General features: G+C 42.5%; 1 protein-coding gene across 1 annotated transcript; it reads left to right on the forward strand.

Moving 5' to 3' along the window:
• Window positions 1-17,858: 17,858 nt before the first annotated feature.
• Window positions 17,859-27,662, forward strand: pou2af2 (POU class 2 homeobox associating factor 2; the record flags this gene model as incomplete). Its single annotated transcript, XM_080510886.1, has 5 exons — window positions 17,859-17,868; window positions 20,535-20,635; window positions 25,388-25,427; window positions 26,268-26,572; window positions 27,255-27,662. The coding sequence occupies 5 exons, from the start codon at window positions 17,859-17,861 to the stop codon at window positions 27,660-27,662; spliced, it is 864 nt and encodes a 287-aa protein (XP_080367012.1).
• Between the last annotated feature and the right edge of the window lie 252 nt (window positions 27,663-27,914).

Below are 27,914 nucleotides of genomic sequence, written 5' to 3' on the forward strand. Positions count from 1 at the left end.
GAAAGAAAAACACCCAGTCCAAAAGTTGAATTAAGATGTTCATTTGGCAACGCTTCAAGTGAAAACCTCGTTTTTGAATCGTCCGTCCAGGAGAAGAAGTGATTCGTGTCTGTTTGCTTTTCAAAGTGTTTGTGACAATGTCTGTTTATTGGCTCCAGGTAGGAAGCGTCTCAATCTAAACTGGACGTTTCGTTCTTCATCTATCAGTTCCTGTTGGGTTTTTTGTTTTTTTTAAATGTAGTTTGTCTTTTCCTGTTAGGTTTGTGATTTTTTTTAGTATCTATGATAAATTTAACTCTGTTACTGCCTCATACTGGCTTTGCTGAGGTCATTTTGCACGGCCTGTCATTGTGTTTATTGCGTATCGTCATTATTTTTGTGTTTAATTATGGTAGCCATAGCAACGGAAGTTTTAGTATACTTATTCCTCATCTGTTTTCTCTCAAGTCCCATGATTACCTTTGATTGTTATCATCTGTACCTCCTCTTCTGTGCTTCTCCCACATGTGTTTCACCTGTATTTACCTCCTGTGTGTATAAAGCCCTGTGTTCTGAGCCAAATGTTCAGCCTGTGTCTGGTTTTCCTGTTTAATTTCCTCATAAACCTACCTAAGTTTTTCCTTTTTTTTTTTGTCTCTCTTCTTGGATTCTTTCTTGTCTTACACGTTTTTATACTTTGGTTTTGTTTTCCAGTCCGTCTGTGACCGGATTAATCTGACCTGATTTCGAGATTCCATGACAAATATTGTGTCTTTGTCCATTTCAGTCCCCCAGTGCTCGTGTTCGGAGTCGTTTCACAGCAAATCCAATCCTGAGGAGAGCTTTATGGTAGGAAACTGATGTTGCCGAGGTCTGCAGGACTATGGAGCTGTCTCTGTGCATTTTACTGGGAAAAGATCAATAAAGTTTTGATTCTATTTCAATGAGGAGCAGTAAGTAATGGCTTATTAATTATTGAAATTAATAAGCCACACAGTTTGTAGTTTTGAACCCACTATCTTCCTCCTCCTCTTGACATTTTGACAGAACCTCATTTACAGTCTCTTACTTTTGTCCAACTCACCAACAGAGCTTGTGCTCCCTTGTGTACGAATGACGTGGTGCATTACTTCTATGCAATATGTGTACGAGTACTCCGTGCAGTACCAGACCATCCCTCGTTGTGAGCCTTTGATAAACTGCAGCTAACTTCCAGAAAGGACACGATGACCTTGTTCCTTTGTCTGGAACCTGCAGTCGACGACTTCGGGAGTCGATTGACTCGTGTAAAAGTGATTCCAGTTCCTCTCCAGGAATCAGTTGTTCCTGTGCCGACACCGTGTTGGGGTTTTTGACGTCAAAGCAGAGCAGAAGTGGCCGGAGCGAAGGAGCATCAGCGGGACCCCACGGCTTCCTGGTGATCGGCGTCTCTCACGGTGACGGACGCCGCTCCCCAAAACAGGCTTTCACTGTTTCCATCATAAGCCGCTGCCGCCGCAGCCCGATAAGGCTGAAGGTTGAACCTTGTATGACAGGAATGGGACCGACGCTCGGAGCAGACGAGGGGCTTCATCTAGTGATGCTGTGATTTCCACAAAGAAAAGCAGCAGCTGAAGAGAAGTGAGGAGGAGAAGAGGGGCTGGGGGGGGGACTCCAGGGGATTTCTGGAGTGCTTTTTCCATTCTTTCATTGCTAAAGTGTTTCCATTGCAATTCGGAGAAGTCATGGAAAAGCCGACCTGACAGCAGTGACAGTAAAACGCCTGCGACACCTGTGACATTTTCCAGCGGTCCTGCTGGAGGCCACATGTGGAAGCCTGGAGCCTCCGCAGAGCTGCTGGTTGAAAACCCGGCCAGTGACATGTGAGGAGTTGCCACAGATCAGTGACGTGGTGATTTCTGCATCGTGCGCTTCATTCATTCTGTGACTCTGACAGAAGCGTCGCAAACACCTCTGATCCTGTTATACAACCTGGAAGTGCAGACTTTTTTTTTTTTTCATTGCAAAAACACCAAAATGTGCGAGCAGAAGTAAAAGTACAAATGAGCACAACAGTATGTAAACAATACACACATGTATACAAACTGACACATGCACAGATGGATGGAACTTTAGGTTCCGTGTCTTGCTCAAGGATACTTCAGCATGTGGCTGGGGAGTGAACCCGCAACCTTACAACGAGAAGCCCTGACACACAGCGCCCCCTGTGGTTACAACATATTAGTTCAGGGGTGTCAAACATCAGGCCCGTGCAAACCCTTCTTCTCGTGTGCCAAAATATTTACAACAGGTTTTTTGTATTTTGTTGCAGTTTTTATTCTGTAATCGTTACGGTCGTTTTAAACTTTCAAACTAAGTTCCAAAATGCAGTTTTGTGCCATTAACTTGCAGCATTTTGTTCAGTATTTGGTTCAAGATTTTTGTTTAAGGATTTGCTTCATCTTTCATTTTGTTTCGTGCGTCTTTTAAACTCAGTTGTGCTTCTTTTAATTTTAGGTAATAACTGTTTGGTTTGGTTTTCATTAAGCCGCCCTACTTAGGGTTAGGGTTAGATTACTTTTTTGACTTTTACGATTCTCTGAGTGTTTAGTTGAATTTTTAATATTTTTTTTTCCCCCCTTGATTTGTTGACATATTGTGTTTTTTCTCAGTTTGGCTGTGCTTTCTGTATTTTGTTTCCCATGATCAAATCCAGGTTTTTTCCCCTCCTGTGTTTACTTCCGTAATCTTGATGGATTATCAGATGAATTAACATAAATGAGTCTGCAGCTCCTCTGCAGCAGAACACATGTTCCCTGGACGGCAGAGCTACGTTCAAGGTGCCTTCCCCAAAGTATTTACTACCACATTTACAGGTCTTATAATGAGCACAATTAAAGTTTATGTCCCAAAAAGCAGTTTGGAGCGCGTTGGGTGGTGATGCAGCACACCCGGCCGTCTGCTGCTTTTAGTGAACCCGTCGAAATGATTCGTGGCAGAAAGGTAGAATAAATGTATGATTTTTGGATCCCGTGAGAAAAACTGCAACATTAAGCAGTTTGAATGGAACTGAAATTGAACGGCTTTTTGAAACTAAGTTTTGGGGGATAATAATAGATCATCGGCTGTGTTGAAAACCACATGTACAGTACTTTATCAACAACCCTTGGTATATTATATAAAACTAAAGTGCTACTGAACACAAAATGTCTGCATATATTGTACTTGCTTGTGCTACCCTTCATATTATATTGCTCAGAAATCTGGGGAAAGGCTTGTAAAACTCACCTAGACCCAATCATTAAAATACAAAAAAGAACAATTTGAATAATAAATAATGCTGGATTCCAGGAAAATCGACAAATCAACTCTTTACAAGAGCCAAACAATTGAGATTTATGGATTTAGTTCAGTTAAAATAGCTGGGAATTATGTTTCGTAATAAGAACTGATGTCAAACGGAGGTGTGTTTCAGTTGTTGGAGTGAAATTATGGAACGATCTTAGTGAACAATTTAAGTTAATCTATTGTCTGTGTGGTACATTTTCTTAATTGGAAAAAACATGTACAAATGGTTATGGAGGAATTATTGTTGAGTTGATGTGACGTACAGGGTGGTGCTGAGAAAAATAAAGCATTTCTTCTGCCTGAAGCCTTTTTTTTTGGTCGTGTTCTTGAAGGGAATATGAAACTGTTGAATGTGTTGCATGTAAACAACCAAAGTAAAACTTTCATTTCATTTCAAGATGCAGTGAAAGGCGGTTCCAGCCACGGTGTATCAAGACCGAAGAGAATGAAGAGAGAGATTTTCTTCTTTTATTGCATTGTGTCCTCTTGCCAGTACAGCTGTCTGGAATACACTCGCTGCAAAATGCTTTACATAATGCGAGTCATTTCGAAAGCTTTCCAATATTCCAGATAGTTTGCTGCTGCACACACACACACACACACACACACACACACACACACACACACACACACACACACACACACACACACACACACACACACACACACACACACACACACACACACACACACACACACACACACACACACACACACGAGTCTGAATCCCGGCCTGTTTGTACCTGGGTTTCTGTGTCAGCAGGTGTACCTGGAGTGTAAAAAAAGAGATTGACCAATCAGCTGCAGGGTGAGAGATGGAGTGTGTGGGTGAGTCTGGGTCTGGATCCCTCCTCATCTCAGGAATGCATGTGTGTTCCTCTCCAGAGTGCTGACGTCAGCAGTGGCCTTCGACAGAAAACAGCCAGTTTATAATAAAAACGGGTTGTGGGCGATGTACAGTGTTGGAATAATGGACACACTGCGAGCTCAGGTAAACACGATGGGCTCACTCATCAAACCATCGACTCAAACATCTCGTGGGCAATGTGGCAGAGTTCAGCGACATGATCATTCACAGCTTCCAGCCTCTTGAGATTCCCTCTGACCTCTGCTCTCTGAGGTGGAGAGACGCCTCCCCCAGAATTTCCTCGAATGCCAGAGATCAACATGAGCTGAGTCAAAACACTTTCCACTGAGACCGAGAGCAGTTTTCTCTGGAAAGAATCACCCATATGTTTATTCCTCTCCGCCATAAACAAAAAACAAAAAACAAAAAACAAAAACAAAACACCTTGTAAGTCTTGTCAGTATGGAGAACAGCTTGCTGCTTCTTTCTGCAGCTGCAACTAAACGTTCTCCCACAGCTTGTGTGTAAAGTTGTGGCACCCTCTAGTGGCTGAATGAATTATGACAGGAAGCAATGCAGAAACAAGGACGGGTGTTGAACTGATAATAGGAATTGTTCTATCTATCTATCTATCTATCTATCTATCTATCTATCTATCTATCTATCTATCTATCTATCTATCTATCTATCTATCTATCTATCTATCTATCTATCTATCTATCTATCTATCTATCTATCTATCTATCTATCTATCTATCTATCTATGCACCGCACATGGCACATATGGACCAACGACTAAAAAAGTAGGGCAAAGGGCTCAGTTCAGGTTCAGGTGTGGGAAATGTAGGAGTCACATGGAGCTTCAAATCCCTGCACTAAATCACCTTTCCATGACAGGTAAAGTCCAGACTTTGCTCTCAAAGTTTATGCATTAGAAGGGTAAAAATGGCGACAACTGGGTCAGAGCGTGTCCAAAACCGCACCTCCTGTGGGGGTGTCCCCAGGCTGCAGTGGACCGGATCCATCGAAAGACGTCCAAGGAAGGAAAAGCCGAGTCACGGACGGTTAATTTCTGGTGGAGGTTCAGGCTGCTGCACTCTGCTGTCCGACCCAACAGATGGTCTATTGGAGACACACACGCACGCATGCACGCACACGTACGCACACACCTGTGGAGCAGCACTAGCAGGTCCACACAGGTGCGTAAACAAACACGCCTCATCCATAAAGGAGTGATTCAGTCAAAGGTCGCCCTCTGTTTTCTTATAATCCTTCATGTCAGCTCAGATGATTGACAGGCCCACCTCTCACTGCTTCTGCAACCACAAATGAATTAGTCGTCATGAAATGCCGCCATTATGTCCCGATATGTTTTCAGTCATGAGGTCAGCGTGGAAAGTAAACAGAGAGTGTGCTGGGCCGTCCAGCGCCGAGCCGCGGGGAGAATGAACCAGAGGGTTAATGATGCCTGCGAACAGTGAAAAGAGACACAGCCGGTATTTTGTTCAGAGACAGAGTCAACATTTGGACTCCTTCAATCAAGAGAGCAGACGACTGAGGCCTGCTCCCGCCGTGCAGGCTGCTCCTGCTCCTGCTCCTGCTCCTGCTCCTGCTCCTGCTCCTGCTCCTGCTCCTGCTCCTGCTCCTGCTCCTGCTCCTGCTCCTGCTCCTGCTCCTGCTCCTGCTCCTGCTCCCACCATGCAGGCTGCTTGCCTTACATAACACACATCTGGAAATCAGCTCCTTCAACATCAGGCCTCAGGAGATTTACAAATGGACCACACCGTGTTCATCTCTTTGGTTTGGACATACTCATTCTCAAGTTTCATACGTCGCTGCCCTTGGGCATGACTTGTGTCGTGGCCAGCGACGTACGGTCTGGGGTGGGGGGCAGGTGAGGTAGTGCCCCACCTGCCATCATAACCCTAATATTAGTATTTTCCACTGATTTGTCTAAAATATGCATTTTTAGTATGACTCTACACATTTTTGATGTTTTATTAAGTAAAAATGTCAGAATGTGAGTATTAGTAGATGAAATCCAGGGCAGAAATCCCAGGTGAGGCAGTGGAGAGCTGTGCCTCATATCTGACTGTGATCCAATACAAACTGGGTCACATGACGCCGCCCGTTTCTGTTCCTCAGCATATCAACAATATGAACTTTACAGTAATATTTGCAATACAGCAGGACTCTCTGCAGTCTGTAATGTCTTTAATGTATGTGTGAGAGAATCGTTTAATAAAGCGCAGAGAAAAGTCAAGCCAGTGAGGCAGGCAGTACTCGACCTCACCTCAAGGGGGCGTACCTGAACTGAACTTTGGCCATAATCTCCATTGAGTTTTTGTTATTTGTAAAAAATAACATGGGAGTAAGTAGAAAAAAATTCAAGTCTGTGAAAATAATGATTTTTTTTCATATCATTTTTACAGACAACCTTTATTAAAATTGATTAAAGCACCAGAATTAAACATTTGAAAAATAACAGAAATGGCTGCCCATAGTTCTCTTGCTTTTTAATTATTTTGTACCGCAGATTCATGTGCAGATCTTCTGATCGTCGGATAAATCTTCCATACATGAGAACGTTGAAGGACTAAACTGAGCTGCTGTTTGTGTTCCAGTTTGACAAAGATCTTGTGATCAGCTCATTAATGCGGCTTCTCCGGCGCCGCCTCAGGGCTTTTCCACCGTCTGAGTGGAAACAAGCCCATATTGGCTTCGCTTGCAGGGTTCTCCTTGAAACACTGGACGCTGGGTGGCCGGGCGGATTATCACGCCCACAATTCACGCCACTGTCCGACCTGGCAGCGCCGCAAAGCCCCTCAGTGACCCACACTGTCAGAACGGGTTCACCACCCAAACTTACACACACACACACACACACACACACACACACACACACACACACACACACACACACACACACACACACACACACACATTCCTGCGCCCGCTGACGTCTTGCTGCACCACATGCCGACCCCTCGGGTCGGACGGCCCGTTGGCCTGTCTGTGAACCGAGGGCAGCGTCTGTCTGAGTCTGTGGCGGCCCGGCTGGTACCGCGGTCCGGTGTGATCCGGAGCCGAGTCACGAGGTGAACGTAAATGTTTGCTTCTGCTCTTAATCCCTTAATTGGGCCAAAGTGGCTGGATGAGAATCTGATGACCTCGTCTGGCTGCAGGAATTTTCATGAGCTTGAGCTTGACGGTTGGTTACAGATGGTGCGGGACAAGAAAACTGCAAACCTGGAAAAAACGCCTCCATGACAAAGTGTATTATTAAGTGTATTTGACACAATAATAAAGTCGGAGAGTGATGCCTTCATGTGCTTGTTAACATGTCGGAAGCTGCTTAACGAGCTGCGGGGCTCCTACAGGAGCCACGTTAATGCTTTTTCAGCATTATTACATATTTTTAATGGCTTATTAAAGGTTTTCGTCACATTTTCCTCCTCTGAACTGCCGTAAGATCTCGTTCAGGCACCGCCATCTTGGATGTTTTGCGCTCTCCTATTGGACCAGCAGCTCACATGTGACTCAGATGCAGCACGCATAACAACAATATCATTACGCCAGTAAAAATAGTGTCGACTTTAAACACTGGTTTTTAAAAAAAACTGCAGGATTACACAGGGAGAACTTTTGACATCTAATATATCTTTATAACGGTGTAAAGACATTGCAGTGTCCTGATGTCGGAATGGGATAACGCCACTTCGTAGCTGACCGCTTTGAGTGATGCATTCAGGTGCATCACGCAACTCCGCCCTCCGACATGTTAACGAGCTGCGGGGCTCCTACAGTAGCGACGTAACATGATAAACATGATTAAAATATGACTGATATTCATTAGAGAGCTGGAACATGCAGCACATGGCAGAGCGGAAGTTTCTGGTAGGGGGCGTCGTGTGTGTAAAAAGCCAGATGATATCATACTAAATATATATGGACATATACTAGATACATGAAACATATATAACAAATCAATTAGAAATAATATGTTAAAGTACATTGTGCAGGATTTATATTATCCAAAAAATTCTGGCATCTCATCCGTGGACGAGTCGTCCTCTGAAGGTGCCGTCTGTGGACCAGTTGTCCACGGTTGTAGTTTTGTAGACAAGTTGTCCTAGAATTGGTACAGACTGAGGGCTGCTGGAATTACAACATTTTGTTTGAGTATTCAGACCTGAAGCTAACCTGCTGTTTATATTCTGATGATCTGAAAGTTGCTATAGTTTGTGCTCTTGCATTAAGTGGGAGAGAATTGGAATCCAAAATGAGGGCAAGTGGGTTGATCAAACAACAGCACGTGGCTTCGGGAAGGACTAAACAGTCTGCACCTCCAATTGGACCCTTCTGGTTTTGAAAGGGTTAAAACCAAATCGAAACTGATTTGTCCATCCATTTCCTTTGTCCACACGGGGCTGCATGAAAATGCGAAAGTAATTTTTCAACATGAACCATCACACGTCTGTGCGTGCACAAGTAGGTTTGCACCTGTTTTCTTCCGCCCAAACCTCCAGCGGATCAGTGTCGGCTGGCGTCATTCCGCTGACAGAGCAGAGCTGAGTCAGCACATCGCCATGAAACAACAGGAGCCCAATAACACCACCGTGAAGCCGCATCATATTAGACTGAATGACATTGGGTATGTCTGCGTCGCGGTCCAGACTCTTCGTCACGACAGGTGAAATCCCTGTGTTGTTTTAATTTCGCGACTGCACCTGCACTGGGGAGCACAGATGAGTTGGCCCCGTCGGACCCCAGCTCACCGCCCCGGGGTGATTAAACTGCTGTGCCTGCGCATCTCCACACAAAAAGCTTCCTCCAGGTGAGACGTCACCACAAGCAGGCAGAGACACGAAGCAGGCGAGGTGGCTGACTTCTCACCTCCCACCATGTAATCATTGCAGCGGGAATAACACGGCTTCATCGCTGCTGCCTCACGTCATCGCGCATGAGTCTACCTCATATTTCCATCTAAATAACGTGTCCTGCTCTCTCTCACTCCCACCGATTGAAAAAGACAAATTGTTTATAAAGTGCTGCAGAAGAGGAATAGATTCCTTTCACTGGAAGATGTTTCCATGCACTCGTCCAGGAGCTGGGTACTGTGACAGAGCGCGTTAATGCAACGGCACGCCTGCTGACTTTTGCTTGCAGTGATTTATTGGTTCAGCGTTTCATGACATGATTTTGGACCCTAATTTGACAATAGGTCCTGTATGACGCACGGCGTTCAGGATGTGCTGGTTTCTCCCTACAGGCAATAACACTTATGAAGAATACTGATGTAATTACACTCACAAAGGGGATTGAAATCTTTCCAATTGTGAGATTGCACATGAACAATAAATCAAGCAATCAGATTGATATGCTGGCTTATATGCATCATGAATAACATCCTATTCAATTCCATTATCGTACAGTATTTTACGGTATTTTGTATAGACTTTTACCCTTTTTACCCTATAGAATTTTATGCGGCATTGATTGACTGATTGTATTTTTATCGTGAAATGTCTTTTAAATGTTGACAGTGCACTTTGAGCTCCTTGACATTTTTCCAATCTCGTTTCCAGACTACAAATGGCTAATAAACTGAATTTTGAATCTTAAATCTAATGCTTTGCACTGCATGATCCCACATCCAGCGTTTCCTGTGTGTTCCAGCCAGACTCGTTCACTCGATGGCAAGCTCAAGCACAAGATAGCAGAAGTTACACCATTTCTCATGTAAACAGTGTTTAATCCACTCAAAGCCACATTTTGAAAACTCTTGTTTGCACATGCTGTCCCTCATTGTATTACTTTCAATTGCTCTTCCGGAAAAGGCAGGCGACCCAGAAGGCAATCTCGCTGCAGAAACTTGCAATCGAGAAACTCTTTCTACCGGAGCTCAGAAAATCAGGCCCTCGGTGTGTTGAATTTCTATTGCAGGGGATTCCTCCTCATAATCAAAACCACGCTCTGAGTCGTATTTGGTGAAAGTGCACCCCCCCTTTTTTTTAAAAACGCACATCAATAACGTGCCCCAAGATCAGTTCAGGACAAGTGTCACGTGAGTGGTCCTCCACAGGCCGCAGCAGAGCCAGCGCTCGGATAAACATTTATATTACCCCACTCAGCAAAATACATCTTCCAGGCTCTCTGAAGAATTTAAAGTATTCCTCTTGAGTGTGACGGAGCACAATTTTTTTTTCTCTCTTTTAATTCCAAGAAAGAGCAAATGGCCTGGGCTCAGACAAATACCAAAGCTTTACAAGCAGGAATCTGGTTTTATGAGGATAATCCCTATATGTGCATGATACACACAAGGAAGCCACCGACAATCCTCTCTGACACGGCTTCGTCCGAGACGTGATTGCTCCATCCTGTGGAAAATTCCACTGCAGCAGTCCAAGATCATGTCCTCTGACAATTCCCCCGACTCTGATGAAGAAAATAACAATTTGGGGCTTTTCTTGAAATAGCGAAAAGGTCTTGTTTTCCCGGGTATTTGACTCAGCTGTCGGGTCAAAGACTCCAAACAGGCTGAACACCACGGATCACATTTGGCCAGGTGTTGTCTTGGATATTGGTTCCAGGGGCATGGAAAGAAAAAAAAAAAAAAAAAAAAAGTGCTTTGTATTGAAATCTTTGCTCGAAGCATTGTTGAAAATTGTGATTTGATTTCAAGAAGATGTCAGAACGGTTGGGATGAAAGGCAGACGGGTAAACCGCTGTTCCTCAACATCTCGTTACTCAGTCTTATGTAAGTGAAGCAGTGGAAAAGGGAGGGCGCCCTGAGGAGCATCGCTTTCTAACAAGGGAGTCAAGAATGTAGACAGTCTAGTGCTCTGGGAAGCCCACGCCATTATTTTAAGATTGGAAAAAGAAAAAAAAAAATACACAAATGTTTCTGGTCTGTCAACGCAGGAAAAGAAATGGAATTCATATTCTTGTAGTTGAAGCAGTTATAGTACAGTTTCACCACAACAACTTCCAATATGTAGTCAAATGTATGAGGATATCAGGAAACAAGCCGGACTACTTCCTATCCAGCTCTGCAAGGCTTTAACACAAAGGCTGACTCACTAATCCTGCTGAATTGTATGCAAATAGCCTGTACCTTCAGTCTGCGTGCATCTTTCAGGAGATCAACTAAGACTAACACGAGTAACATCGCGTGCAAACAGCAGTATTCAAAGGAGGGTTTTGTGTTTACATGAGAGGGATCTGCTGCGAATGGCACCATAGCGTTCAGTGCCTACAAGGTGACAACATGGACGTATGGCGAGGGATGCACCGAAACCATGTTTTGAAAGGATGAGTAGAAGTACGAGGACTTACCCTTAACTACTGATACAACACTTATTAATCCAACTTTATTTGTATCGCACATTTAACACAACAGCCAAGGTTGACCAAAGTGCTTCACAGTTAAAAGTATTAATTAAACAAGAAAAAAAAAAAAAGGGCAACAATGAGTAAAATACAGGGTAACAGTGACTAAAAATCACAATTTGTTTGTATTTGGCATACTTTAATCACATTCAGCAGGTAGCGTCGCAGGTGTGTGACTGTGAGTCCTGAAACCCTTTAGCATGTAGCATGTAGCATGACTCGGAGTCAAATTCTGCTGAGTCATGGAGCAGTTAAACTCATTAGCGACATCAAGCAAACTGCTGGTTCAAAGGTCTCTGATGATTAAGTTGTACCAACTGGTTTCTCACCTCCTCTTGATATTTTGACAGAACATCATTTACAGTCTTACGTTTGTCATTATTCATCTTTAAAGGATCTCAGGACTGCTGACCTGCGAGCGGTATTGCTGACACATCTTTGATATCTGTACTTTAGGTATTCCACGCAGACAAACTTTCGACACGTCGTTTTCATTCCATTTTGCCCGAACTCCTTTAAATCGCTGCATTCGAAGAGCTTCTTGTGGCCCTCACAATGACAGTCGTCCGTCTCTATACACTAAACAGATAGTGTGGCTTATTTTGAAGCTGCTTGATATTTTGCTCATCGACTGGAGCGTAGCATTGAGATTTTGACATTTAGGACGTTGTTTACATGTTTTCCTCTACAACATAAACGACCGTAGTGGAGAACAATCACTTGAGTTGTCTCCCGGAGACGGGCAGTTTGGGAGGAGATGGTTGAAGCTGACGGCTGAAGTTTTTATCAGGGTAGCAACATAAAGCTGTTTGTTGACGGCGGCTGGCCGAAATCCAACGAAGCGCTGCTACATCAGCCTGACCCGAGTACAATCTGTTCTTTGTTGACAGTGGAGGCTGGAAGCAAGCAGAGGAGATGTGTGATCAGACACGGCCCGTGCTAGATCATGACTCAGCAGTGTAGCGTGATAAGCAAAAGCTGTTTGAACAAGCCCCGGGATGACAGAGGGATGAGGGACGCCGGATCCATGCTCCGCCCACCTGGGCTCACCCTCTGTTTACGCCGCGTATCCTTGGATGTCTGAAATTCCTTTCATCTCTTATTGATTTCATCTTTCCATCCAGTGTGTTTGAACCCTGTCCTTCTCACCTGCCTGGCTCTTGGTCTGCGTGGGGCCTCGTCCTCTGTTCTCTGGTCTGCTGTTGCCCTCTGGTGGATTTACTGCTGAGGGCTTCATGTGACGACTGACGGATCCACTGGAGGTCAGCTGAGAGACGCACAACTCAGTGGAGAGTTTATGTAACACTGGAGTGAAGAGGCATCACGAACTTTTCTCCAGACCAATATCCCAAATACCACACATTTGACCAAAAACTGTATTTTGGAACCAAAACTGAAGAATTTTTTTTTTTTCCCATTTCAAAACAGAGAAACCAATCAAACTGACTTGGAACAGTAGAAAACCGAAGCTGGGTCGGTGGAGTGGTCAGTCAGAACGTTGCTGGTTTGATTCCCCGTCTCCCTCCATCTGAAGTGTCTTTGAGCAAGGCACTGCAGCCTAACATGCTTTAAATGGATGGATTGAGCCTGCCATCTTCCTCCATGGGTGTGTGAATGTGGTTGTGAATGGTTGCACCTCTATATTTGTTATAGCAATTGATGTCTTTACAGTTGGAAAAGCAGATTTCCTATCTGTGATTCCTTTAAAACATCTGGTAACTAGAATTAAGGTTGGTTTAACCTCAAATATTCACCAGAAATACTGTTGATTTAAATGACGAGTGTTTTAAACAGACAAGTTTGTTTTTAAGAGTTTTATTTTTATAGAATAAGTTGGGTCTAATTTATAGCATCCAAGTCCAAGTTGCAGAAGCCAAGTCTTATTCATTAGATTTATTTTGGAAACTCAGTTCTAAAAAAAAAAAAAACTCCAGGTGGAGTTTAAAGTCTCAGACTTCGTTTTAATGTTTGGAAAATGAAAGGCAGAAATAATGCCATTTTCATGCTGGGCCACTAGGAGGTGCTGTGAGGTGGATCGGTTGACCAATTTTGTGTTTGACACGCCTGCTTTACAAAATCCAGGTCTTTCATGAAGAAAAACAGGTTTGCCATTGATTTGTTTTTTTTTCTTTGAGAAGATATTAAAGGGTTGATTTGTAATCAGTCTGATTATCTAGTATTGTAGGCGAAACACATATTTAGTTATAAAGTGAGACTTATACAATTATTGCTAAAGAAAACATGATCAGGCAATCCAAAGCCTCTGTCTGCTTAGCATAGCATGAGTCATTAGCAGGCAGGGATGCTAAATGCTAACCTGCAGAGTCCGACATTGTGCAACGTGCATTCATCCAGCACAAAGTTTTAGTTTGGACTGTTTTTGGAGAGTTTTGTTTTCCATTACATGGAACAGGAGAAACCAGGAACCTCTGGTGAGTAGGCGGAGTCAGACGGGGTGGCGCTCCGCCTTCCTCCTCTGCAGCAGGTGTCAGTTGTGTCCCTCTTATCTCTGAGTAATTAACTGATAATAATATAAAAAGTCTGCACAGAAAGCCGGCACAGATAATGTGACCTGAGAGAAGAGCACTGGACCAGGAAGTCGTCCAGTGAAAGTGTCGGGTCCGACTGGAGAACAGCAGCTGTGAAAACCCCTTCAACTCCCACGCGTGCAGTAGGAACTACATCCTGTCATCTTCAGGGCTCATGCAAATGTTGTTGGTGATAATTGTATGTCTCACAGGTAATCAACTCCTGTGCGCACTACGCCCCGTTTCAGCGGACATGAAGCTGTGAGGAACTATAACTGAATGAAGAGCAGAACATCACAGTGGAAGATGATTGATCACACACCTACACCTTACAGAAAAAGGAAAAGAGAGATTGTGTGTGTGTGCATTACTATCTCTCTCTCTCCACCTCTCTCTCTCTCTCAGGGTTCGAATTACAACGTGGCTTTCGGGGGAGCCCTATTTTCCGATCAGACCTCTCAAGTTTGTAGAATAGGTATGCGTGAGTGTTTTTAGAGCTCCCCCTAAATTTTTCAAATTAGGCTCTCAGGGGAGCTCAGGTCCCTTTCAGGGGAGCCCAGCTCCCCTTAGCTCCCCCGTAATTCGAACTCTACTCTCTCTCGATATTACAGTACATTATTGCCAATGTGTTCATATAACAAATTTACAACTTTGTTTATAGAATTATTAAATTTGTCAAAGTGGTGGACCAGCACTCTAACTAAACCCAGACTTGTGTTCGACGTTTATTAATTTGTTTTTAATATTTTGCTGATCTTGGAGAGAAACAGTTTCACCAAAAGCTAAAAGGACGTGATAAAAATAGTCTTTTAATTTAAATATAGTCTCTGTGTGTTGAGTCGGCATTAGTTCTGGGGTTTTCCCTCAATAAATATCCACTACAAGCTTCAGTCTTCAGGCGAAAAACAATGCGATTAATCGCAACTAATTACAGGAAATTGTGCAATTAATTATAATCAGTCATCTAAATGGGAATCGTCAAACTGGGAATAATCTCTCTTGAAAAAAAACGCTATCGTCTAATGGGTAAAAAAAACCGCTATCGTCTAACTGGGTAAAAAAAAAACTATCGTCTAACTGGGTAAAAAAAACGCTATCGTCTAACTGGGAATCGTGCATCTGACATATTAACTACGCGGTTTTCAGTGTTTCTGCCATTTTCATGTGAACGGACATCTTTTTCCAAACATCGTCTCGGAAAGGCAAAACTTTTCTGAAGTGAAAATGCTAAATTGACGAACCGTTGTCATGGAAACTGGGGCTAAATTGCCCCATGTGTCCTGCGACTTGTGTGACCCGATTTCACCCACAGCTGGAATGATAATATCACACAAAAGTGTCGTTTGTGGGATTTATTGCCCGACTGTCATCCTCATGACAGTGACGCATCTCAAAAACACCTGGCTCTGTGCCAAGTGATTCGAGGACAACTCGTCGACAGACGTGGCCTGAGAGGACAACTCGTCCACGGACAGCATTGCATGTATGTTATGTATGTTTCATATATCGAGTATGTGTGCATATATATTTAGTATGGTGGTGGCGTTCTAACTTTATTATTGTATCAAATATATTTTGTTTTTGTGTCAGAGACACTTAATAATCCTTACAAATGTGTTAAATATACTGAGTTTGCAGTTTTGTGGACAAGTTATCCCCCCACCATGTCCCAGTTTGTTTCTGTGGAGCAACGTACTGAGGAGAGTCTTTTGTGCGCAGGACAAAAGCTTTTCTACGGGTGTCTCCTGCTCAATGAACTTGTATAAGCTGGTTTTATTGTCATGCTGTAGCCGCTTACCCGTGGACAGGTAGGGAGGCGGGATCGACCACAGCGCTAGCCTTTATTTACCAAACATAATGATGCTCCGGCTCGCAGTGGGCCCCTCCCCCGCCGCATGCCAGCAGTCCGCTTTCACTGATTCACTGTAAAAAAGCGGATTAATGACAGACTCAAGCACATCAAGGGGCTTCAGCTCGTTTGTGAACGATCAAGTAGGAATGATAACATGAGTGACAGGAGTATTAATAAAACCCTTGTTTTGTGTGTATTATTGCAATGACGTGATGGAAAAAACGACATGTGATACTTTTGATATTATTGTGGAAGATATCAAACACATTGAAACATTAAAGAAAATAAATCTGAATTTGGTTGTAAAAAAAAAAAACAAAAACAAAAAAACCCAATTTCTTGCACTTTTGGTTTGTTCCTGTTGGGAGCCTCGGCAAAAGCAACATGAACAAGCTTCCTGCGTGGAACTTTTTGAAAATGCCCTGGTGAAATTGCACCTGTGAGAGTAGAAGGACAACAACAACACGTCTTCCTCCAGAGTGTCGTGACGCACAGTTCATTTTCTCCTGGACTTGGTCGTTTTCTCTGTGTACTCCCATTGTTAATGTTCATGACGTATAATTTGTATTGTGTGTGGTTTCATGACAAAAACGACCAACAGCACCCAACAACACCATTGTTTTCAGTGGTTTGATCCCAGATAGACGACTTATTACCATAAGTGAATTATTTGTAACATGTCATTGACCTTGGATGAAAAGTAATGGTTTTGGTGTAAAAAAAAAAATACATTTGTGTAAAATGTAAATGTAAAATGTAAAAAATAAATTTGTTAACAGGATTACATTTCTTTAAAATAAAAGCCTTTTTTGTAGCTTTAATCTGTTTTTACTATTTTGTTCCATTTTTGGCTTTATTAAATCCATAATGGCAAAATATTGACATGTAATGGGCCATAATTACATTATTGGTTGCTACACACCGATGTAATGATGTAGATGTGAAACAATTCTAATGTCGAATGCCGCTTGTTTATAAAAATGGACATAAATCAAACATTTCCTTCACCCAAACAAAAATGAAAAGTGAAACTTTGATGACACAAGTTGATCCCAGACATCAGAATAAACTTGGTGTTATGAATTGTATTTACCATGTTATTAATCTGAACATACTCTGTACCTTCTTTTTAACTTATAGTTGAATTAGAGGTTGGCGGACCAGCAAAATAAGCTTTTCATTGTACGTTCTACTTGTCTGAACATATGTCAATAAATATCGTGAGCATCTGGATATGAACTGTTCTTATATGCACACTTTTATACCTGTAAGTCTTTATACTTGTTTGAAAAAGCAGAAATCAGTTTAATTAACTGAGTGTTTTACGTTTGTGAACTACTTTGATGTTGATCTGTGAAAAGTGCAATCTAATAAAATTAGTAATTACGTCTTAGGACTTAAAGTCACACATTTGCTTTTAGCATTGTAATTCAATCCTGGTGGGAGTTATAGCCTCAGGAAAGGGAATAGTTCTGTCCACTTTTATCAACCTGCACACGTACACCACAACTTTGTGTAGGTTTGGATTTCCTCACGCTCTAAATCAAAACTATAGAAACTATATAATCCTATTTAAATGTGGATGATGATGAGGAGCAGAGAGGAAGGAGGAGGAGCTGCTCTTCGTTCCACACTCCTGATGCTTTCAGCCCCTAATCTCTACTCCCCATGCAAATATGGAGAAAAACGTACTCTGCCAAACATTTGCATTTAAACAAATGATAAAGGTCATTTTTTTGAGGGGAGAGAGAGAGAGAGAGAGAGAGAGAGAGGGAGAGGGAGAGAGAGATAGTCCCTACCCTCCTCCCATCCCTGGAACCTGGAGCAGCAGGGAGGACAGACAGGCTTGTGTCAGTGTGTGTGTGTGTCAGAGTGTGTGTGTGTGTGGGGGGGAGTGTGTGTGTGAGTGTGTGTCACATCGTTTAGCAGCATCATGGACACAGGTAAGACCATCATATACAGACTGAATAAATGTGGCTAAACTGTCACTTTTAACTTCGTTTTCCATCTTCATGCCTTCATTTTGTGTTTTTTACAGTTTTGTGTGTGTGTGTGTGTGTGTGTGTGTCATGATGACGCTTCACTTCTATAACAGAATTTGTGGTCATTTCAATGATTTTATGTCAGCCTTGATTCAGTGATTCATCCATTTCCTCAAATGTCAGTTGGAGGTGTACATATAATTTAACATACGTACAACTTGAACTTATATATTATATTGATAAAGAAAGGGAAATTGAAAGCCTTTTATTGTCGTTGTATATAGAACATTCAACAACATTGCTGCATGCCTCTTCATGAGGTGAAGAAACCGTATTAAATGTAGTAGTTTTGGAAATAAAGAAGACAAAAAGATTTAAATACAATAAGAATAAGAGAAATTGAGAAGTAACGTATATATAATATTGACATATTGACTTTTTAAATTTTACATTATGTATTTCTCACATACAGTAAAAGCTTAAATTAAAAAAAATAAAGACTTTGTCACTCTTTGGCTCCTCACATCTCTGAATCCATGACACCTTCCATTAATCATTATAGTACTATTATGATGAATTTAGCCAGAACTAAAAATAATCTTGAGTTTAAGTCCTCTGTTAAACTCAATTTAAATCCTTGGTTAACTTCTTTTATTTTCCTACATTTTATTTAAACAAATTTATTAAACAATACATTAATAAATAAAATAACCACTTCCAAAAATAAGTAGCTGAAGCTTTAGGAATCTCAATAAAACACTTTAATTTGGCCATAATTGCACACATTTCTGCTTACAATGACTCTATTATGCATCAAGGTGTCTAAAATATTTAAAACTTTTAAACAGGGATGGACCAATAAAGTTGTATAAACACGAGCACGTAGAATTTCAGGTCGTGATGTCAGCAGTCTGGGGATTCTTTAATATTAAAGAGAACGACAACAGGAAGACAGATTGTAAACTTTGTTCTGACAAAATATCAAGAAGAGACGAAAGATTTCAACTTCACCACGAAACAGGAGCGGTGCTACATGCTTCATGCTAAAGCGTTTCCGGGCTGAAACAGCAGCGGTGCTACATGCTACACGCTAAAGAGTTTCATGATTGAAACAGCAGTGGTGCTATATGCTCAAAAGTTTCAGGGCTGAAACAGCAGCAGTGCTACATGCTACATGCTAAAGAGTTTCAGGGCTCAAACAGCAGCGGTGCTACATGCTACATGCTAAACATGATTAAATTGGGACTGGTGCAGGCGGCTCACGGCGACTCATATCCTTCACATATTGTTTAAGTAAGAATTGGGCTTGATGGCAGTTATACTCGTATTGATCCTCGGTATCGGCAAGTAGCTTAGACTTAGTATTTGTACTTGCACTCGTCCTTCATGAGTGCATCCATAATCACAAGATAACATTAAAAGGCTAATGTCAGGCTAATGAATTCAGTCTCAGTAATTTAGTACTATGAAAATATTCCAAATGGTAGCAAGCAATACAAGTATTAGTTAGCTTAGCATGGGCATTATTTGCTCTTTGAACCATTGGCAGGTACATTTGGTAAAGGAATATCAACATAACTGTCTACATTTAGAGAACATGGTGAAAAGGAGCTTAAAAAGAAATGGATTCATGTCCTGCTGCAGTCGTAATGTTCCAGTTGGGAAATTCCCACATCCAGGCAGGGAGAGTTCCAGGAAGCCAAACAACCAAGTCTGAAGAGAAACTGCTCACAATACTGCTAAAGTCGCTTTTAGCAACAGATAGAACACATCTGTGAAAGTATCTCTGATGTAAATGTGCTGCCATGTTAAGTGATGCTACAGGACATTCTGGGAAAGTTTCCCAGTGCATGTGTGTGTGTGCGTGTGGCTTCATGACATAAACAATAAACAGTGTCATTTTCAGCATTTCTGTTGTTTCTATAGAAGTTTCAGAAAATTGCTTTGTCAAGGCAAAACTTTTCTGGAACGAAAAAGCAGAAGTGATGCATTTTCACTTTAAACGTTTTCATGTAATCTCAGACTCCACAAAACAACAAACAGTGTTTGTTTGTTTTGCTGGTTTCATATTATTCTAGAAGGCCTTAAACTTTTCTCAAGGTTTGTCATTGGAGCAGGATCTCCTAGCAACTGCAGAGGAATGTAGGTATGAGCGATTATTTGAGCCGTGCAAAAGACAAAGTCCACATGATTATTTTACTGTGCTTAAAATGTATTTCTAGAATTTGAATAATTCCTTTTTTTCAGGCTAATGAGTCAGTATGTGTCCAAATATATAAAGACTAGTATATAAAACGACTTAAAGTTTCAGAGGAATCAAAGAGAAGCAGCAAAGTCACAAATAAAAGTATATTGTAATATTTTGTTGGACCAGTCCCTTCATGTTTGTCCCTTCATGAGGTTTCAGCAGTAACCTGCTTAACGTAGTTAATTGCCTCTTTTTTAGCCGTTCATTTGCATCGACCAAACCAAAGGCAATTTCCATGACATTTACACAGCGATCCCAGACACTCATTCATCGATATGCATAAAACTGTGAAGCATTCAAATCAACACACATTTGTGGGAATGGATGAAAATGTGGACGCTGATGTGTCAAAACCTTGTCCTTGTTGTGTTTGGTCCAGAATACTCCAAGAGGGTGTACCAGGGCGTCCGGGTCAAGCACACGGTCAAAGACCTGCTGGCGGAGAAGCGATCCCGACAGACCAACGGGCCCAGATACAGCGTGAGCATACACCCCCCCCCCCCCCCCCCCCCCCCGACCCCACCCCAACCCCCCAAACCAAACAGCTCAGTCTGCAAGAAAACATTCTGTTAGTGGGACAATCTGTCCCCCATCCCAAAAAATCTCTTTATTTACACTCGGTTGGGGTTTTGTGTGCGTCCATCCATTGACCACCTGTACTCGCCTCCAGCGCTCGTAAAGCCCGGCGGTAAATATGGACGACACAAAGCTCACCCCACCTCACAAAGGGTTAGCTTAGTTTCCACCGCGGTGGCGGGGCGGAGGCTCGGGGGAGGGGCGGAGGATGGAGATGGAGGACAGGTAGTTGTAGGGAGAGGTCGGCCGTGCAGTGCAGGCTGTCCATGCAAACTTTATTTCTTTTTTTTTCTTTTTTTCCCCGCCGTGCACACCTGCCCGCTCACATTGTCCTCCGCAGCGTTTCGCTGCCGCACACAAACCTCCTATTGTTGTCTTAGAAACGCACGCAACGAGCAGAAGCCGCAGCGTTGCCTGCCGACGCCTGCATGCAGGAGCACGACCGGCTTTTCATCACCGCTAACCACCTGTCAGACGGCCTTTCTTCCTCTGGACTGTATTCAAGGTTGTGTGTGCCGCGCAGCGTCGGCATGTCCACTCTGGAGATATGCAGGGACGGCCGACGACTCGGGTCACGAGGTGTCCGGTACTGAAGCCAGTCGATCCAGCTTCACTTCCTGGTTTTCAATTTTGCAGTTACCCTAGTTAAAATATACAGAATCAAAAACATGTAATTTTGCACTCATATCCCTCCCCCCTCCCCCTCTACAATCAAAAGTAATGATGAAATGAACATATACTTTAACATAATACATGAAAAACGAAAAAAAAGAAAGCGCAAAATGAATGCAAACAATATGTTAATACAAACCCAAATATTGCAAATTAGGTAAATGTGATAATAATAATAATAATAATAATAATAATAATAATAATAATAATAACAGGGACGTTTTTGCAAGTTTACCATTATAGCCAAGGGTTCCCAGGCCCTCACCTGCTCTCTGCAGCATAGACCCATGAACAGCTATGAGGTAAAGAATAAAGAGAAATTAAATTTAAAAGGGAGAATAATAACAACAAAAGAAGAAAAACAGGGAGAAAAACCATTATTGTTGTTTTGTGTTTTCTTAATTTCAGGTAATTAACATATTTTGCAGCTCCATACAAATTTTAGTTAATACAAAATCATGAAAACGTCTCTTTTGGTGATTAAGGTTACAGAAATCTGATCTAAATCTTCGCTTTACCAAATGCATAAAAACTGCAAACAAAATGAACTCCTATGTTTCTTACATCAGACAGATGGCTGCAGTTATGACATTTTTAATGAGGATTTTAAATACTGCTTAAATAACAATGTGGCAGCTTGTGAAATTACTATCAGAATGTTATTTTAACGTTATTTTCCACATTGTTGGATTTATTACATTTCATTTGCAGCTTTTGTCTTTCATTACACTGTTTCTTTCTACACGCCTCATCATTTCAATAAATTCAAAGTGTGCCTCTTTTGAATTGATAGAAAATTCCCTTATGAAACACAATGTGACCAAATTAGCTTTTCATGCCTGAAATACAATTTTTACCAATCAAAGTACAACAAAATAATCATTCTTTTCATGTTTTACAGAAAAAAATACAATTGTTAGTGTTGTCAGAATATTTAATCCACAAAAACTGTTCAGAAATATCGACCCAGTAATGGTGAAATATCTTAATCCCTTTAATGTTTGCTTCTGTGGAAGATTAGAGAATTATGTCATATATATATTTTGTTTTCAGCTATTTGTTGCGCAATAGAAGTTTGGAGACGCTTTCTCCGTGTTGACGACGGAAATGTTGCATATGCGCGCCACGGCAGCAGTAAATACTTCTTCTGCACATGCTCAGTAGACGGCCAATAACAACGTTTCCTCCAGGGTGTCACGACTCCATGTTCTCCTGGACCTTTTGTTGTTGACGGTCACCATAAGAATCATAACTTCACCATCTGTCCATACGAATGTCCGTGTTCTCCCATTGTTAATGTATAAATGTGTCGTTTATTACAACCCCCCCCCCAAACAACAGCACCCCCTTTGGCCTGGCATGCTAACTACATCGTTTTCAGTGTTTCTGTAATTTCCTGTAAACTGACATTACTTTCAGAACATTGCTTTGTAAACGGAACAAAACTGGAGGAGTTATACGACTTCACATTAAATGTTGTGGTGTAAACGAACATGTCCGGGCAGAAGAGGGCGTTTGGTCCCTCAAAACAAACTTGCATGTTAGTAAATCCTGTTTGGTTAAAACTTAATGTGCACAGAGTGACTACATACGTCCCGGTCCTTCTGTTGGCTCATGCTGGCCTTTGTCCCGGGAATAAAAAGGAGCTTAGAGAGGGAAGAGTGACTCGTGACCACAGAGACTCTAACTCATGTTGAAACACAAAGATCTGATGTCATCGCATCTCGCTGCTGCAGCTCCTCTTCTCTCACTACGGGTGGTTTGCCTGGACATGCTGCAGTGTGTGTGTGCATGTGTGTGTGTGTGTGTGTGTGTGTGTGTGTGTGTGTGTGTGTGTGTGTGTGTGTGTGTGTGTGTGTGTGTGTGTGTGTGTGTGTGTGTGAGCCTGAAGAGAGTTTTGGGAGGCAAACCTACAATTTACAAGAAGAAAAAAATACAATGAACCAAAAGTAGGAGATGTTTAAAGACAAATACATATACAGTAATATAATAATATATCGTATATAGTATTATAAACCAGGAGTAAACATAGAGCTCACACAGAGAGACGTGTGATTAGTTGTTACAGCAGGACGAAAACGCAATAGTCGTGCCAGAAAAGGAGGAATAAGGTTAAATCATTTCATCATCATCAGCCTGCTCTCTCCAACACACACACACTACAAACACACACACATTCACTGTGCGACTGTCTGAGCAGAGCGAGCCGATTTCCCTACGCAGCCTTCGGAGATGCACTGAGGCGTACCTGGGCCACTGAGCCCTACCTGCGCCACACCAGGAAGTCTTGGCTCGGGCAAATCACATTCAAATACAAGCCTCAACATTTGTTTGCTCCCCAGCCAGCGTGGGTTAATATCAACTCCTTCATGTTAGCAATATGCAAAACCAGCCGCGTGCTGGTGTGTGTGTGTGTGCGTGTGTGTGTGTGTGGACCCTGATCTCTCTGACCTGCAGAAGATCAACTCTTATAATCTCACGTTAAACAGACAATCACCAGAATTTCACCATGACGCCATAAGGGTGTCATCCCAGTTTTTTGTTTTTTTTGTGTAAAAAATAAATTTGTGTTTATCTAAGGTCACTGAAATGTTACAAATAATTCACTTATTGTAATAAGTTGTCTAAATGTTTTTAGTCCGACAGCAAAAGGCTATTATTTATTTATTTATTTTTCACTTCCCCAACGCGGTTTTAAACTAAGTCGTCTAACTGGGAACCATCTATCTGGGATGAAACCGCCATAAATGAAACCACTTGAGGTAAAACGAACAAACTAATACAGTAAATTTACATAGAGTTCAGGTTTATGTGAATACTTTCTGAACCACATATACAAATATTTTTTAAACCTAGAACTCCCTGTTTCTTCCAGACCAGAAACAGTGAAGTTGACCCTTCATACACACCATGGTTCTAAGAAGTTGTATTGAAATCAAGTCATTCACGTCTCTCTGGGACAGAAGTAATGATTTACAGGAAGTTTGTCCAGTTAATGAGTAATGCTATGATTTGAAATGTGATTTAACAAATGTAAAAAGTTAAATATTGAGCATATCTGCTGTGTTTAGAACTTTTACCTGCATACAGTATGTTTAGTGTTTTTACATAAAACTATAAAATATAAAGACAAAAGGAGAGAAAACCAGTCATTGGCCTGTGGACACACACACACGCGCATGCAAAAATGTGGAAGTGAACCATGAATTAGTCGAATGTGAGGCCACAGTGTCAGCCACTGCACCTCTGCAGATCTTCTGCTGAAACTTTTAACTTCTCCCTGTTGCACACTTCCTGTACTGGTTCTTATCGTCGCAGCTTTCTCCACGTTGTGTCGCCACAGCCGTAGACGTAAATACGAGATGCCGCATAGCCTATCAGCACCTGTTGACGCGGCGTGCATACAGCACCGCCATCTTGGAGAGGTCTCCCGCTCTTGCTAAACATAAAGATCCCAAGCTAGAAACATTCGTAGCTCGCTTGCTAGTCCACGTAGCAACACAAATAACACCTCATTTTAAAGCCGAGGAAAAGCCCTATCTCCTGGAAGACCCACCCCCCCCCCCCCCCCCACTCCCAATAATTTTCTTCTAAACCTTCTAAATTTCTAATGTGCTCTGTTTTCTTCTGCATCTTTAGTGTTTGGTGAGTCACAGCACCCCTAAAGGCCTGGCATGTGTACTACATGTCCCGAAGCCTCGTGTTGAGCCGAGTTCATAGTGACGTGTGGGCGGAGTGTTTTGGAGAACGCTAGGGAGAAAAAAGAGTTATTTGTTTTTTTTCATGGCCTGGATGTGCCCTCAGTTTCGACGCTTTCCAGATGAAAGAACAATCTCTGTGTTTCAGTTTTATTTTCAGTTTTATTTGACGTTTTTCAGAAATATCAGATCAGACTCAAGAGATTAAAATGTTAAAGTGTTTGTTGTTGTCCCCCTCTGCTGTTAAAGCTCAGCGAGTAAAACGACGTCTTGTGTGTCTCCACAGGGGGGCTCCACCAGCCCACCTTCATACGTGCAGATGCCCGGTGAGACTCGACGCTCTGCTCTCCGCTGCCTCCTACTGGTCGACACTTTCACACTCACATATAGGAGAAAGACAGTTCTGTCTGTCTGCAGTGCTTCCAAATGTTTTTCAGTTCAGTGATGTTGGACTTTATGACTCACAGTAAACATTAGAACCTGAAGTTTCCCTAACATGTCGATTGTGGAGGCTCTTCCTCACGCTGAGAACTCAGTGGTTCTCAAAGTGTCCCCTGAGGGACGCCAACAAAGCCTCAGGCCTCCACTTGTACATTTGTCCAATTTTAACGGAATAATCCTCGAGTATTGTAAGTTTCCAATAATGGAAAACATTGTTTACAACTGTAATTCAGACTGCCGCTCAGTATGTATCCTCAACGAATTTAATTTACGTGTTACTGTTGTTTGGATTTATTACATTTTCACAAGATTTCTTTTGCAATGCTATTTCACCGAATCACATGCCAAATGTTGTTACGATATTAGTTTTATTACATTTAAAGTAATTAACAAACTTGTCACATTATTAGTATGTTTACTATCCTTATGTTTCTGGTGTGAAACGCACATCAGGCCTTTTCCCAGCATCATTTTACCCAACACATTTCAATTATTGAATTTATCTGCGATTCATTTCCATTTTGAATATGGCAATCAGGGCAACACCATAAGTTGAATAAATATATAGAATACATTCTACTTTACGGTGCCGTTTTTTTAGTTATTACACCACTTTTGATAGTATTGTGCTGTAAATTAAATTGGTAATTATTTGACACATTTTAAAGCCAGTCTATAATAGTGTAGAAATGTCAGTTCCTATCTGACCTCCTTGTCACTTTTAGGGTCCCACATGTTGCCCGGGTATTACGGCATGAGACGTCCGTTCATCTCCGACTCGGACTTCTGCCCTTCCTCCAAGCAGTTCTCCCCCGACGTCTACTCCCCCTCCTCCCTGGGGGGTAAACCCCTGGCCTGCGACCCGTCCTCCATGAGCAGCTACTCCTCCCTCATCGACAGCTACTACCCGGAAACCTTCGGCGACTACCGCAGCGCCGCCGGCTTCTCGTCCTCGGGGTCCTTCCTGCCGCCCGCGGCCCTGTCCTCTCTGCTGCCGCCCTTCAGCGCAGAGTCGTCGCACTTGTTTCTGGTGAGTTTCACACTAGAGGTATTTAGCATTTCTGTATGTCGGTGAAACGATAGTTAAGAATGAAAGAATGAAAGGATGGATGGAACGGAAGTAGGATACAGGACTATGTATCGGGCAATATGCATTCGTTCAGTATCAAATCAAATCAAACTTTATTTGTGGAGCACTTTCCATACAAAAAAAATAAAAAAAATTGCAACACAAAGTGCTTTGCATGAAATAGAAGAAAAAAATACAATTAAATAAAAGAAACACGTGTGCACACAGTAGAGCCCTTGTGGATCTTTCCTAATTGTGGCTCATCCCTTTTAAAAAAAAAAAAAAAAAAAAAAAAAAACACATGCCCACTTGGTTCCATATTCACTGTTGGAAGTTTGTTTTTTTAATGCGTTTTAAAAGGATTCATTATTTATTTTTTTTTAATGACGAGTTCTAACTTTTAGTTACTTGCCCATTACTTAGTTGCTTAAATGCTAATATAAGATAAATTAATTCATAATAAAACAATAAATAATAAGCACACAATAATGACAGCAGCACACCATATGACATTAATAATATTAAAGGAAATTACATGAAAGACAAAGGTTTTGAAGTGAAACTTCTGGTGTATTTCTGAGTGGGACAAAAGCAACGTCCCCTCCGTCCCCCTGCCTCACGTCCCTCTTCCTCTCTTCCTCAGAGGGACCCGTGGGAGCAGCCGGTTCCTGAGCCCGTCCACCAGGGGGACGCTCTCTGTCCGGACGGCCTGGCCCCCGTCACCCTGCCGCCCTCCATGCCCAGCCCCGAGGCCCCCGAGAGCCCGTCCCAGTACCGCTCCCCCAGCCGGGGCTCGTCCCTGTGCCCCGTGTCCAGCGGGCAGCCCTACACCCTGCACCCCCTGGAGGACGCCCACTACCACTCTTTAAGCGGCAGCTCCTACCCCGCCGCCCCCGCCTCCTCCTTCACCTGCCCCCCTTACCTGAGCAGCTCCGTCACCGACCTCATGTCCAAGATGGTGACGGAGGAGGCGGCCGACGGCCCGCCGTCCTGGGTGAAGGAGGACGCGGTCAGCTCGTGGTCGCCGTATGAAACCAGGAGGTCCTACTGACGGAGTAGGGGGAGGGGCCGAGCCCGCCACCGCCACAGACAATTCAAACTATATCAGTTCACTTTAACTTTTACATTTATGATGTATAAAATGTTTGTTTGGTTGTTTTTTTTCTTCTCGTTGTTGTTGTAATTTCATCTCACGTCAAGGATGAACCGATCTGAACTGAGCTCATCCTCGCCCTCCAGACCGAGGCCCCGTTCACACGACAACGTTTCTAATTAAAACGCAGCAGTTTTTTTTCCCCTTCAG

This window comes from Blennius ocellaris (genome assembly GCF_963422515.1).
Source record: "Blennius ocellaris genome assembly, chromosome: 2".
Lineage (NCBI taxonomy): Eukaryota > Metazoa > Chordata > Actinopteri > Blenniiformes > Blenniidae > Blennius > Blennius ocellaris.